Raw genomic sequence first — 13,430 nt, 5'->3', positions numbered from 1 at the left:
AATGAAGAGCATTGAAATAGAACCGTCTCTCTCAAAAGCTAATACACTATGGTATTTCCTTCGAAGATATGTATTAGGGCTCTTTTAGCATTCAGGGAGACACTAAAGGTCGCAGGGTGTAGGATAACAAAATCGTATAATTGTATGAATTTTATGCCTTGAAATTTATAAATAGTAATATGCTATATGGCACCGGAACAAACTCTTCGGCTCTAAACCGTTAGCAAACGATTCGCCATCTTGCCGAATGTAACCGAGCAGCCTCGCCGACTGGCAAGCTATCGTCATGCCAGATTGCCAAACGGCATGATATAAGAAAAGTGAGGTATCACCTAGGTTTCAATGTATTCTGTATAGAGTGTCAGCTTGTGTGGCGTCACTGACCTCTTAATGCCGCTTGTCTCTTCTACTTTCAGGTCTGCAAGTAAAAACCAGCAAACATAAGTAACGAAGACGTGGCTGTCTTGAGGTTATGGAGCATCACTTCCATTAACGACGAATATTTGTTTTGGAGAAATAAACAACATCAAATTGATGTTACAACAAAATGCTTTTTTTGGCTACTGATTTGATGCTTACTAAATTCTAATGTTGGAAAACATTCTAGTAATGACCGCCAATCATTCGACGTACTCTAATCTTTCCTGTATTTAATTTTTTGCCACCTGCACCTCAAGGGCCAAAGTTTCATTTAAATTGGCGGTAGAAAAAGATGCGAACTACTTTAGGCTACAATGAAAAAAATCAATCAACGACATGAATGCGGGTTCTAAAACACCTCTTGAGACATAAATTGTGCTATAAGTCAACTGTTTTGAGCGAATAAAATAAAAGTTAGTTGAACCTTCATAAGAAAATACAAGTACGTATTACATACCTGCAAACATTTATAATAGTTCAATCTTTAGTGATATATGATTTCTTCAGAATGTTAAAGTTTCTTTCTTATTACTGGAATTTTAGGTATAGCTGTATTTCACAGCGACGTGTAGATTACAGTGTTTAGTTGCGGCACAGCCAAACTAAATGTCATGCGATACGCCATCCTCTTGCTGACAAGCTCCTAAATTGTTATGAACTTCGTTGGCACTGGCCAACCTGGAGCGCAAGACTGTGTTGCGCATCGCGCTATCCAACATGTTATTTGAACGACAGACGTCTCGATCCGTCTGGTAAATAGCGACGCTATAATCCTGATGAACCCATTGATGAATTCGTGTCCGGCACAACAGGACGTTTAAGCACACCTGCGACATTGACGGCTACTGAAATCATTGTTAATGGTACAGGTGATGCTCTTCAAGAGTGAGATAGGCAACGGTGGAAGAGGAGAAGGTTGGAAGTAGAAGGTGCTAGTGAAGAAGGATGGTGGTGGGTGGCGGTGAACGTTGAGAGCGAAATTTAAAGAGTATGCCTTTGGTTTTTGAGAGTGGAGAAGTCGCACGTCTTGGAGACATCGTAGAGATATGTATTGAGTGGTCAGATGCCCATTGGCAGCTGTGAGGTGGGAAGTCAACATGAGAATCGACCCCGGACCGTTGAACCCTTAAGCAGATATGCAACGCCAAGGCGAGGCAGGGGCGTAAGGGCAGCATGATGATTTTGCATAAAATGTAATATGTTACAACTCTGCGCTATGTAAGTTTGGAATGTGGTCAAGCCCATTAAGAAAAAAAATAGATGAGTACGAATTTAGGCAGTAGAATCTGCATTGTATAGACTCTAAATTATTTTTCTGGCTGGAGAAACACTGCGTGTTGTGCACAATTTATCTACAAATATCAGTTGTTGGGAATTATGTTATGCCAGACTGCAGTATATTTCCCCATAGCGCACTGTATTTGTGGACATAGAAGTAGAAAGTTCGGTATAATAAGAAATTAGTAGATACGTAAAATAAAAACTTTCCTGTGCTTTTGAAAAAAAAAAAGTTATCTGTAGAGATATTTAGCTGCGCGCTGATAAATAAGCTCAGTTTCTTCAAAGCGTACTTCGTTGTTTTCATGCAGCTGCCAAAAATCCCCATATGGCCTGAAAATATATATTGCACGTGTAATTCATCGAGAAGGAGCACGGTGAATCTGAAAAGCTACAGGTAAACGGAAACAAAACACAGTAGTCTCCAATAAATGTTCTCGAAGCCTATTAGACACGAGACATTTCTCACAAGGAAATCATTTTCTCTTTAAAACAAGCCCACAAGCCTGAAGAAGCATTATATCGCCAAAGCACATTGCTTGCAAACCGTTTATTGGCAGTTTTGTGCTGAGCTATTTTGAATTCACTAAAAGGCAATTTGTGACGATTACAATAACTGCTCAACAGAAATTTGAGTGCATCTTTCCGGGCTGTTTATCTATTTATGCAATATGATAAATTGAAGAATTTTGCTGGCACATTGTCTGCGTGTGCAGTTCGAGCAAACTTCTTGTTTTCCACAACCATCATTCTAGTAGCACTCGATCAGTTCCACTGGTACTCATTCAGTTCTGATTTCTGAATGTTTTATAACTGAGGCGCTTTGACGATACCTGCCCGCACCACCAATGCGTTTCGACGAGCTTACCTCGAGCGGTACGTCGGCGACTTGTGCACGTGTCTCTACTGTGAAAGCATTTTTTTTTTACTTGCATAGCGCACGCATTCCTTTAGCTGCGCCTTCAGCGGCCTCATGTGGCCGCTTAGCGGCTTCTGTTTGCGGCTTCCCTTCCTGACTCAGCTGCTATTCATGCACTCTGCAAATAATTTTAGACATATGTGGCTGATTTGTTCCTTTTTGAATGTTTATGAAATGGTAATATCCTAAAGCATAAGATCCTATATAAAACAAAATATCTCAACCCTGCAGTACGGTTATTTAAAAGGACAATCTTATAAATGAATTTTTGCAACTTTCTCGGATACAATGGGACAAATGTCTTATGATCTGCTGTGACATGGCTAAAGCTTTTTACATCGCTTCCCGGGACGTACTTCTGAAGAAGCTGAAGAAATGTGGACCATGCATCACGCTATATAAATGGTTCAAAAACTTTCCTAGCGGCCTCCGTAATGTTGCTAAATTTCCCGGCTTCGTTTAATTTGTATCATCATCACGAGGGCCTCAATGCTCCACCTTAGAAGCGCCTTAGGTTGGAGGGCTTAGCAATGATTGGCCATTACATCTCAAAGACTGAAGAATTTTCTTCCTCGCTTATGACTTGAAATCTTTATGAAAGATTGAGAAATGGACGACATCCATCGATTGCAAGCTGACACCACCGACATCGAGAAATGTTATTGAATGAATCGCTTAAAGCTGAATATTAGAAACGTGTGCTGTGCGATGTCAGTGCGCGTTACAGAACCCCAGGTGGACGAAATTTCCGGAGTCCTCTACTACGGCGCCTCTCTCAGCCTGAGTCGCTTTGGGACGTTAAACCCCACAAAGCAACCAAAACTTCCGTTTTGTCTCTAACTAGAAACTGTTTATTAGGCAGTTCTGGTCTGCCAAATATCTCGTGTTGACTATGCACATGAACTTTAGATTACTGTAGATTCAGGGCTTTATTTCCGATTGCATGTATCTTCAGGTGTTTTAAGGGCATTTTGTCACAATGGCCCAATTTCTAGGCTGACAAAAAAAGCATCCTTTTACGGCTATGATTTTCTTTTTGGAGACCTCATTATCTCTATTATTGGTGACGCGTGACTCATTTTTCCATGCAGCCTCTGTAAAGAGTTTTAAGTGAGTCTCTATACTGTGAGCCTTTAACGATGTTACTGAAATTTCGTGTGCCCTATGCAAATACTGTCTAAAATAATTGTCGCTTTTTATCACGATATGCATGCGATTTGTCCAATGACTCGTTTGCAGATCTCCTTTCGATATAAATTTTTTGGCACGGGCATAGCTGCCCAAACTTCTGTTTTCTATTCACTTTAAATTAATTTTCGAGATTGTCTGTGTAATGTATAGGGCGTATGTTTGTATTTCACCTAATATGCGCCCGTTCAGGATGAAATATGCTGCTTGGAGGCTCTTTATGTCGAGTTTTAGCTGAAGACAGCACGAGAAGGTAAAAAAAAGTGGGACACACAATAAGAATAGCAGATCAATTTTAAGAGGAAGAATATGTGACCATACCACTATAATTTTCTTGATCAAAAAAAGCAGGACTGATATAACGAATCCTCTGGAGGAATATTCGAGTGTTAACTTTCATCCGTGAAGTGCGCAAACGAGTACAGTGGTGTTGTAAAATATTCATCGGCTACAGTAATTGGTGCGAAAGAAGGGCAACGGGCAAAGTTATTTCTTAACGTATCCAAAAAAGTAAATGTAATGGATCCTGCAACGCATTTGAAGAAAACGGTGTTTATATACGGTACAGCTTTCTATACAAACATAACAGGCGAAATGCATACATTATTAGGTTTCATAATGCCAAACTGTATAAATTTATTTAAGTGTGACTGCTTATTTATTTATTCATTTCACAAAGGTCTACTGTGAGACATTACATGAGGAAGTGGGTGTTGTAAGGTGAATAAGTATAATGAAAATCACAGTGAAATGCTTTCGATGAGCCGCTTTGATACTTTGGGGTTGATGATTGTGACGACATCGCTAGGCTGGTCATTGCAGTCCAGTGCTGTGCGCAGAAAAAAATTACTTCCGAAAGGTAGCAGCTTGCGCCTGTGAGGGATACACTATATTACAGTTGTAATTCGTATTTTTACCCGCTTTTCAGCGATAGCAATTGTTAGATATTTTGTTTGGCGGAGGTATCCGAAGACATCAAATAATAATTTGCTTGTATTTAGACTAGAAATTATGTCATTTGGGCTCTGTTAACTTTTAACGAATTAGCTTAACACCAGTTTAGTAAAAGTGTGATCAATTTATTTCCGGATGCCACTTACATTCTTTGGCGTAGTAAGCATATTTGCGTAATCGGCAAGGGCAATGAGATGTAGCAAAATGCTGAACGAAAATAAATAATTTATAGCAGCAAGCATATATAGCAACAGCAGCAATAAAAGGGGTCCAGGAATGCTGCGCTGTGGATTACGGAAGTGATTAAATCGGTAACTGACAATGCATTATAAAAAAACAAATAGTTTGAAATGGCTCAAGTAGGACTGTAGTAAGGAGGTATTTGTGCCTCTAATGCTATAAAGGTTTAAATTTCTGAAAAAGAGACCGTGATCGATTAAATCAAATGTTTTGATAATATGTATATATAATCCAAAAACAAGAAACCTTTCTCCAAAAGGTATCACGATTACTTTGTTTTAGACGAAACTTGTATATAAAGTGTTCACGAACATGCACACATGATCAGTGATTTCATGACTGTTTATATACTGTTACCTTGCATGGTCATGAATAAGGATCAAGCTTCTCATCGCAACTTTTTTACCAATTAGCGCCCTATTCACCATTTTGAAATGAGCTGTCTGTTTGGGCATGTATCAGGTAGCCTTTTCATGGCGTAATCATTGCTTTTGTGATGACGCCATATTCTTCAATTAAAAAGGCTTAAAAGTTACCTTTCGAAAGGAATAAAATAGTGGCTTATAATGTGCCGGAACTAGGAATGATCCAATCAAAACAAATAATTGTGCTTATTGAAAAACGTCTTGTGTAGAACCTAAAAGCTTTTGTCATACATCGCTGTTATTTTAAGCTTCCAAAAAACACTGGTGCTATTATAAATAAGCCTGCTCAGAAATGCGTTGAAAATGCACATGTGCCTTCGGGAGTGCTGTGCAGTTGAAGGAAAACTGTTTTCGAACGTGTGGGTCTGCAACAACGGCTGCTTGGGCATGTTGGCTATCCATTAGTGAAAAAACAGCAAAATCGTTGTTGCTGCGCTGTTTTTTCACACGAACCTGTGGGTATTGGATAAAGTAATAATTTCTTCGTAATTACAGAGACGGCATTGCCGGACATGACAAACTATGTGCGACAAGTTGAATATTGCGATTAATAAAGTCTAACGGTTTTTTTAAGTTTCAGTTCAATACTTGGTTGGAAATAAAGAACTGTAGCGGGTCTTTAGAGCATACATATCTAAAAATTGATATTAGATAGGTTCATAACCAAACAGATTTCTGTTAAAAATATGCGTGCAACAATGAAAATGCCGCTTCAGGTTTTATGTAATAAAAATGGCTAACACTTATTCGACATCCACCGTCTTTCTTTGTCTCCATCAAAATCATATCATTCGATACTGCCAAATAAACATGTTTACGAAATCTGTGGCATTCTTTGTCTAGGACACACTACGCTGTCAGTGAACCACATGCCGTTGAATTGCGCATAAGTTATCTCCCTTTACTTCACGGGAGAGCCAGTAATAGACACTCGAAAGAACTGACTTTTTTATTGCATTTATATAATTCAGTTCGAAAGCGAAGTTGCGAAGTGTGTACGAAGTGTGTACGATAGGGTCACGGCGGATGCAATCAAATCTGCAAGTTGGCCTAGAAATTTGAGCTCATTGAAGAGATTGAAAGAGCATAAAAATTGAGCTCATCAGTCTTCCCCTGACTGCCAACGACTGGAACGGCCTTCCCCGAGAACTTGCTGCTATCCCATGCTCATCCTTATTTCCTGAAAGAATCGCGCGTGTACTTGCTCAGTGAAAATCTTGTATTTGCATAACTTACACATATATGTTACCTACTCTGTGTTTCATTTCAGTCCGCCCCACCCCTTATCTAATACCCTCTAATGAGGGTCTTTAAGGTATTAGAGTGAAGTGAAAAGTGACACGTCTCTGGTTTAAGGGAGAAGCCAGTAGAACGGATATAATTGAAAACAGCACGGAAGCTGTTTAGGTGTTTTGAAAACGTCGCAGAAAAACACTACATATTGTAAGTAAACGAGGCAAGCTTGTCACTTGAGGCCTGATTGTACAATATCCATCATTCTTTCGAATGTGGTTGGTGCTGAGCCGTGCCAGAATCAAAATAACTTACGTTCGTATAATTAATCTGGTGTGAAAAATGCGTTTTTTTTCACGATCATGATGGTCGAAATCAATTTTCGAATAACTGCTTCTCAAATCCATGAACGAAAAATAAAGCGCAGGACGAACACGATCCCAAGAATCATCAGTTCGGGGTAGAGGGCAAACAAACGCCTTTTTACCATGTTGTTCAACTTTCTGCAGTCAACAAAGAGAAGCAATATTTTGTCGTTTTTATTGACAAACACTACGAAAGATGTCCAAGGACTTGCTGAGCGCTGTATAATGTCATCGACAAGCGCCTGCTGGACACGCAAGATGACTATTCGTATCTCTTTCCATTGAAAACATTCGATAGGGGTGCTGCCTCTCAAGTTATTGGGAGTCTTTGATAATAATTGAATTCTTCGAAACTGCCGTCTTACCAATAATGAAGGAGAGAGCAAAAAAGACCGTAAGCCAATCCAGAAGGCTCGAATCATAAGATTTCGACAATTTGACGTTAATATTGAGTTGGGCAGTGAGAGGAGACGACTGACGGTGAAAGTCGGTGGAAATTTTGCAGATGCGGTGACACTCGTTCATTGTGTGGATGCCTTCGACATAAATCTCGGAGCACTGTTTGGTGCTCCAAAGTGAAGTTTCAAATAAGAAGGTGAAAAGCCCCAACATAAAGCGTTAATACACCACGCGCTACAATTGATTCGACTCCAAAGAAGCAAGTACCTGTTTACTTCCGCGATTCCATGAGTGGTATGTCTGTAGCCGCAACCAACGATGAGCGACTTGCTGGCTCGAAACGGTTGCGATCATCATCATCGTAAATGCGTAAGTGCGTAATGCCGTAACAGCTCGGTCATCATGTTTGGACGGGGACGCTCGAACAGAAAAAAAGGAAATTAGAATGTGTGCGAATTTGGTGGTTATGGAGAGGAAGTCACAAACTTGAGCGAAGGAATAAGGTTATTGATTATAGGTTCGGCAGAAGAGAACAAAAATTGACCATTTCTTACATCGCAGGACACGGAGACAATCACACGAAGCGATGGTGTGATTCAATGCTCCGAGCAATGCTGCCAGCGGCCCGCAATAGTCTCCGGCACCTTTGGAAAGCAAATTATACACATTAGACACGAATCCTCCCAAACCGGAGTAAATGGCTGGTCCTCTAAAGTCTTACCTAAACGAGGTTCGATTTAGAACACTGTATCTGCGGTAAAAGTTTACCCGATGAAAAACGGAGCACCTGAGTGTGGCCTCGGAAGTTCATTTCGTGCAGATTTTCACCTCCAATAGAGCGGTGAAGTTACAGCATGCGGCGGGAGGCGATATGCGGTAGATTTTCATTCCCAAATATATGGAACACTTACCATAGGTATAGGGAGCAGATGCTCATTGCGAAAAATACGTCCATTTGCGACTAATACGAGACGTTTTCACCGCGGCCTTTACCAGTACTATTAGGTTCGATTCAATTTCGCAATTAAAGAGCGCTCACCACCATCACCTATAAGGGTTTGTTCCTGTCGAGTGAAGGATAAGCTGTGCATGACGGCTTCGTGTGTACGCACGGCGCTACGGTCTCGCCCCATCGACGTCCTCAAAGGGGTAAAGGCGACGATCCGATGCGCTACCTTTGGCGCTTTACCTGTTCGTAAATTATAGACGGAACTGTGCTATTTGTTAAGAGTCTGTAAACCTAAAAAGACCTAGAAGATGAGATATGTCAAATTTATATGTTCTACCAACCTATTTAAAAAGCAGTGCTGCAAAAAACATACAAAACACGTAAAAAAAGCTTATCAGATCGCTGATTTTAAATCCTTCATAATGCTGCCTTTGCTACACTTTCAAATGCAAACACGATATTTTCCGCCCAGAAAGACACAGAACCAGGTTTCAAGCATATTCTTCAGGGCTGCCATATCATGGCATATTGCACAGGTCAGCAGTGCGACAAAGCACGCCCTAGAACTTGTTCCGGTGCTAACACAACCACCTCTAGTCAGAGCGAAGCGAAAGCCAACACACAGTTCACAATGTCCACTGAAGCGAACAACTTGTGCAGGCGTGTTTTCATCCTCAATCACACTTGCAAACCGTTGGAGGCTGACGCGAGGTGCTCCCGCTCACGTATTTTAACAGTGGTCACAGGAAATTCGGACAGTCAGCAAACCTCGCCATGGAGGAACAATTTCAGAACGTTAGGCCTATTCCTTCGCAGCGTAAGCCTAACTCGGTGCAACAAGGTCCACAGCATCACTTTGCGTCTTTACACTCTCAGTCTCACATCCAACTCCTTGGAAGAAAACACGAAGGCGCCGCTCTCGATAACTGTTTCAACAGAGGCCGCAGTCAAACTGTGCAGCCGGCCGGGCTCCATTCAATGGCGCAACTTGAGACGTTAGGCCTACCTCTAAGAAGGGCTCCTGCTTGCACTGTCGGCCTCGCTCAGAGCACAACACGATGCTAGCGCTTTCTTTTGTTGAGCTCATCTCTCGCCGAAAACAAAACTTGCTGCTCGAAAGTGAAGCTCATTAACGAATACGCAGAGAAGAGTACTTTCCACTGTCGTATGCTTGCGGAGCACCGCGTCACTTAGGCCTTTCTCGATCTTAGTTGCCATACACTCTTTTTTATTCACCGTTTAAATTGCTGATTCACCACTCCGTCAGAGACGTGATGACTATCTTCATGGCTACGCTTATTTCGGCTTGAAGGTATAGACATGGCTTTTGTCCACAGTAGTTTACTCTGGTTCCAGCTTTACTTATAACATAAAGGGCATTTTGACCACTAAAGTTCGATAAGACAAAAGCGTCTTCTACGCGGTGTTCTTTTTCTAGCGGTTGCTAGCCAACGGCCCGAGGTCAGTGTGACCACGGGCAAGGTGCGACTTCGACGAAAGTACGATTACTGCGAAGAGATGCAGTGGCTGGCTTAGTGTAGCTCTCCCCATAAAATAGTGCATGAAAATGGCTATCAAGTAAAGTTATGGCTAAAGTATTTACAATGAGCCGTCATGTCCGTGCGCTAGAATTGTTAGAGCGGTTACACACTATCGAAGAGCCGAAAGCAGCCTATTGTTTTTGCCGATAGCAACATATCTCGAAAGGTTGTCAAAAGTCAAACATATTGCTTCTCTTACCACAAATGCTTCAGTATGTTTTCTTCAGTGAATCTACGTCACGGTCAGTGCGCTAGCGATGGGCCAAGAGCGAGCATTCCCGCAAAGTTCGAAATAAGATTACAATATTTTTTGCGGCTCCCTGGAAATTATTACTTGTTTCTGATGGCATCCTCGAGGCGCTGCAGATGAAGTTGTGTAATGTTAGGAAGATAGTGAGAGACCGGAAAGCGTGGCGTGATATGGTCAATAGGGTCACGAAGAGTCGGACACGACTGAACGAGTGAACTGAACTGATGGTCTTCACCCATAACGGAAGCGCATGACAAGCTTTGCACAACTTTATAATTTGTAGTCTCTGCATGCCTGTTTAAGCAGTTTGTACATAGCTTTTATTCCTTCAGATCGAATGTCTAACGTGGTTTGTATGTCAATGGTATCCTCAAAAAGAGTTGTAGGAGCAGTGGTGGACTCAATGTCGCTAGAGCGAAAAAGCAGGCATAGCACTAAAAACATTAAAACGCAATATGACAGCACCACCATGGATACGGGAACATGTGTAAAGAACAATAGTCGTTTTTCTTTGTGCACAAATAATACTAATATACGCCTGCACGGTGAAGAAATGAAGCGTCAGTGGCATACCGATGCCACTGTCTTCGTACAGCCACTAAATGGAAAGCCGCGTGTTCTCGTTTTAAATCTGATGCTGGTGGTGAAGCCATCGTCGATAAAGCTGGACGACTTTTGATGAGCGCTTCGCTCTGCAGACAATCCTAGCCGGGTAAGCAGATGCCCAAGATATGATACAGCCGCGCCAGGGAGAAACGTCGAAGCAGTGCCTGCAGCCGGTGAAGTTGGCCCCGCGAACGCCAGCATGGCCCACATGGTAAAGAAACGTAGCAGTGGAAGTATGTCGATGTGATATTCCCATGCCCACACAAAATAAAGTCCGGTCTAGTTTAGACCTTTATGGACCAATCGAAACGACGTGCTCTGTAATAGAATGAAGGATTTTAAACGTCGCTTGCCATTCTCTCGTGCAAATATCGCCCAATACAGTGCGTCGCTGTGAAAATGACCGTGCAGCATTAATCCCATTGTTCAAAACACACTTGTTTCGGAGTGTATCAAGCTGCCTTTTTCGTTAGGATTACCTTGTTTTGAGCTTGCCTCGTTCAATTTAATCTGCCAAAATCACAATGCGGCATCTAAAGTAGAAAAGAAGACAACACAGGAAAGTCGCGGAAATACGTCCTCCATTGCTGGCTTAGGATAGCTTTCTCGCAAAAGTGACTTATTCAGCTCTGTTGGATCTTAACAAAGGCGTACTTTGTCCTTTTTCACCACTGTGATCATGAGACTAGACCAGTCAGTAGGCTCAGTTACCTTTGTTATGACGCCTTGCTCTGTCATGCGCTGTAGTTCCTCCTCCACCTTGTCTTGAAGGGCCGCTGGAACTCTTCTAGCTGGCACGACGACACCCGCGGCACCAAGCTTCAGCTTCATGTTGTACTGGAAGTCTTTATCTGGCCAAGCAGTTTGAAGACTTCTGCAAAAGGCTATGCTGGGGGGTAGAGTTGGTCATGCTGAATGCTCTGCGAGAAGCTGAAAAACACCAAACGTTGGGCGGCTGTACCACTCAGTGCTGCCAGCACATTCTCCTCCACAATAAAAAATGTTTCTTCGTGAGCTTTATCGTTTCCAGAATCTAGCAGCCGTACTTTCCTACAGGAAGTGGTTTTGTGGCCAACAAATGCCGTAAGCGTGACCAGGCATGTCTGTTCTGGCTTATCTTGCAGTTTTCTCATGTCCATTCTGGAAATAACGCAGCGTTTGCCCTCGTGTCTAATCCTCACTTCATTGGTGCGCCTTCAATGTCCACAGTCGCATTCGAGCTGTCTGCCGTCAGTGTGTGCACTGCCAGAGTTTCAAAGAAGTAATCCTCGTCTTCTACCTGCAGCTCCCGCAAATCTTTCCTTCCCAGAATCGCGCCTCGTGAATGCGACGGCGACTTGCGTACTTGTGCGAAGTAGTTCCGCCTGCCGAATTGCTTGCAAGTTGTACGTTCGCGGGGCATTTTTCGCTACGGCATGCTACGGTGCATCTGATAACCATATCTATTTCAGACGTTACTTTTAGCAGCTACTGCATGAACTCTCGTTTCACGGGTGGTTCCCGCCGCTTCGCTTATCTCACGAAGCGGCGGGATGTTCTTGGGCGAGGCAGTTTTCGACAGTCATTTCATATGAAGGGTTATCTGCGATCAACGTTTGCTGCAAGTTCCTGTCACGAATGCTCAAAATAATGTAGGTGCGCAACATACGGTCTTCTATCTCTACGAATTCACAGTTTTTGGCCAGTATTAGTAGTTCTGTCAGCCAGTTACTGAAGCTTTCGCCTTCCTTTTGGTTTCTTGAGCGGAAGCGGAATTCGTGAAATGTCAGGTTGGTTTCAGGCTAATTGAAATCCTCAAACGTTTTTAGCAGGATGTCAACGTTGTTTTCGCCCTCTCCTGCTCCAAACTTGAACGTGCTGTACGCCTTTCCAACTTCTTCGCCAATCGTCACTAGCAGTGTGGCTGCCTGCACCTCTTTGCTCTGCTTGCTCAGCTGGGTAGCGGTAAAAAAACAAAGTAAACTCAGTCTTCCATGTTTACTATCCTAGCCAAGCATTTCCTGATGTATGCAAAGGCTTCGGTGTCGGAAGAAGGGACGCTGGTGTCGACATGCCGACTAGGGACCGCTGCCACCATGCAGGCAGGTCGGCAGTCGGTGGACAACAACGTTTATTGCCGATAGGAAACGGGTTTATAAAGAGACAGAAGGGCGACGTAATTGGTCACGATGCTATCAGAGTGACGTCAGAGTGACGTCAGAGTACATATTCAGCTCTGCTATAGCCATCTGGGACAAAATCTTATATTCATGTATTGTAACTATTCGCATACATGCTTAGCGATATCTCCAGTGTATATACGTTGCTGCCCTACAGTCATGTTGGACGATCAATTTTTTATTACAGCGTTATCTATCGATGATACCCCAACTCATAGCTATATAAGTTGTATCTTTACCTACACAACTAATAACCTGACCATGACGTTGTGATTACTTTCGTTGCTGCGTCACTTTTTTTATTGAAAGCCAAAAGCTTGCGAATAAACTTTAGAAAGGTGTAACAAGATGACTGCCCTTAATAGACTGTAAGATGAAAATGATCGCGTAACAGCAGCTGATTCACTGCTATCCAAGCATGATCATTCAAAAAGCTTCTTTCATAGATCAGGCTTATTTTATTAATTCTCGAAAGCTCTGCTTTGATTGCGTCCACGCATGCTC

The 13,430-nt window shown here is 42.4% G+C and overlaps 1 protein-coding gene across 1 annotated transcript in view; it reads right to left on the bottom strand.

Moving 5' to 3' along the window:
* LOC146207985 (procathepsin L-like) overlaps nt 1–12,138 on the bottom strand; it is a 138,824-nt gene extending 126,686 nt beyond the window's left edge. The window contains exon 1 of the mRNA XM_084577908.1: nt 11,479–12,138. Within this exon, the coding sequence (XP_084434034.1) occupies nt 11,479–11,598 (120 nt within the window). The 5' untranslated portion in view covers nt 11,599–12,138. The remainder of the gene's footprint in view (nt 1–11,478) is intronic.
* Nucleotides 12,139–13,430: the final 1,292 nt, after the last annotated feature.

This window comes from Amblyomma maculatum, chromosome 1, assembly GCF_055883805.1.
Source record: "Amblyomma maculatum isolate TAMU_Amacu chromosome 1, ASM5588380v1, whole genome shotgun sequence".
In the NCBI taxonomy this organism is placed as follows: Eukaryota; Metazoa; Arthropoda; class Arachnida; order Ixodida; family Ixodidae; genus Amblyomma; species Amblyomma maculatum.
Note: the sequence above shows the minus strand (reverse complement) of the source record. Positions and strands in the feature narration are given on the sequence as shown.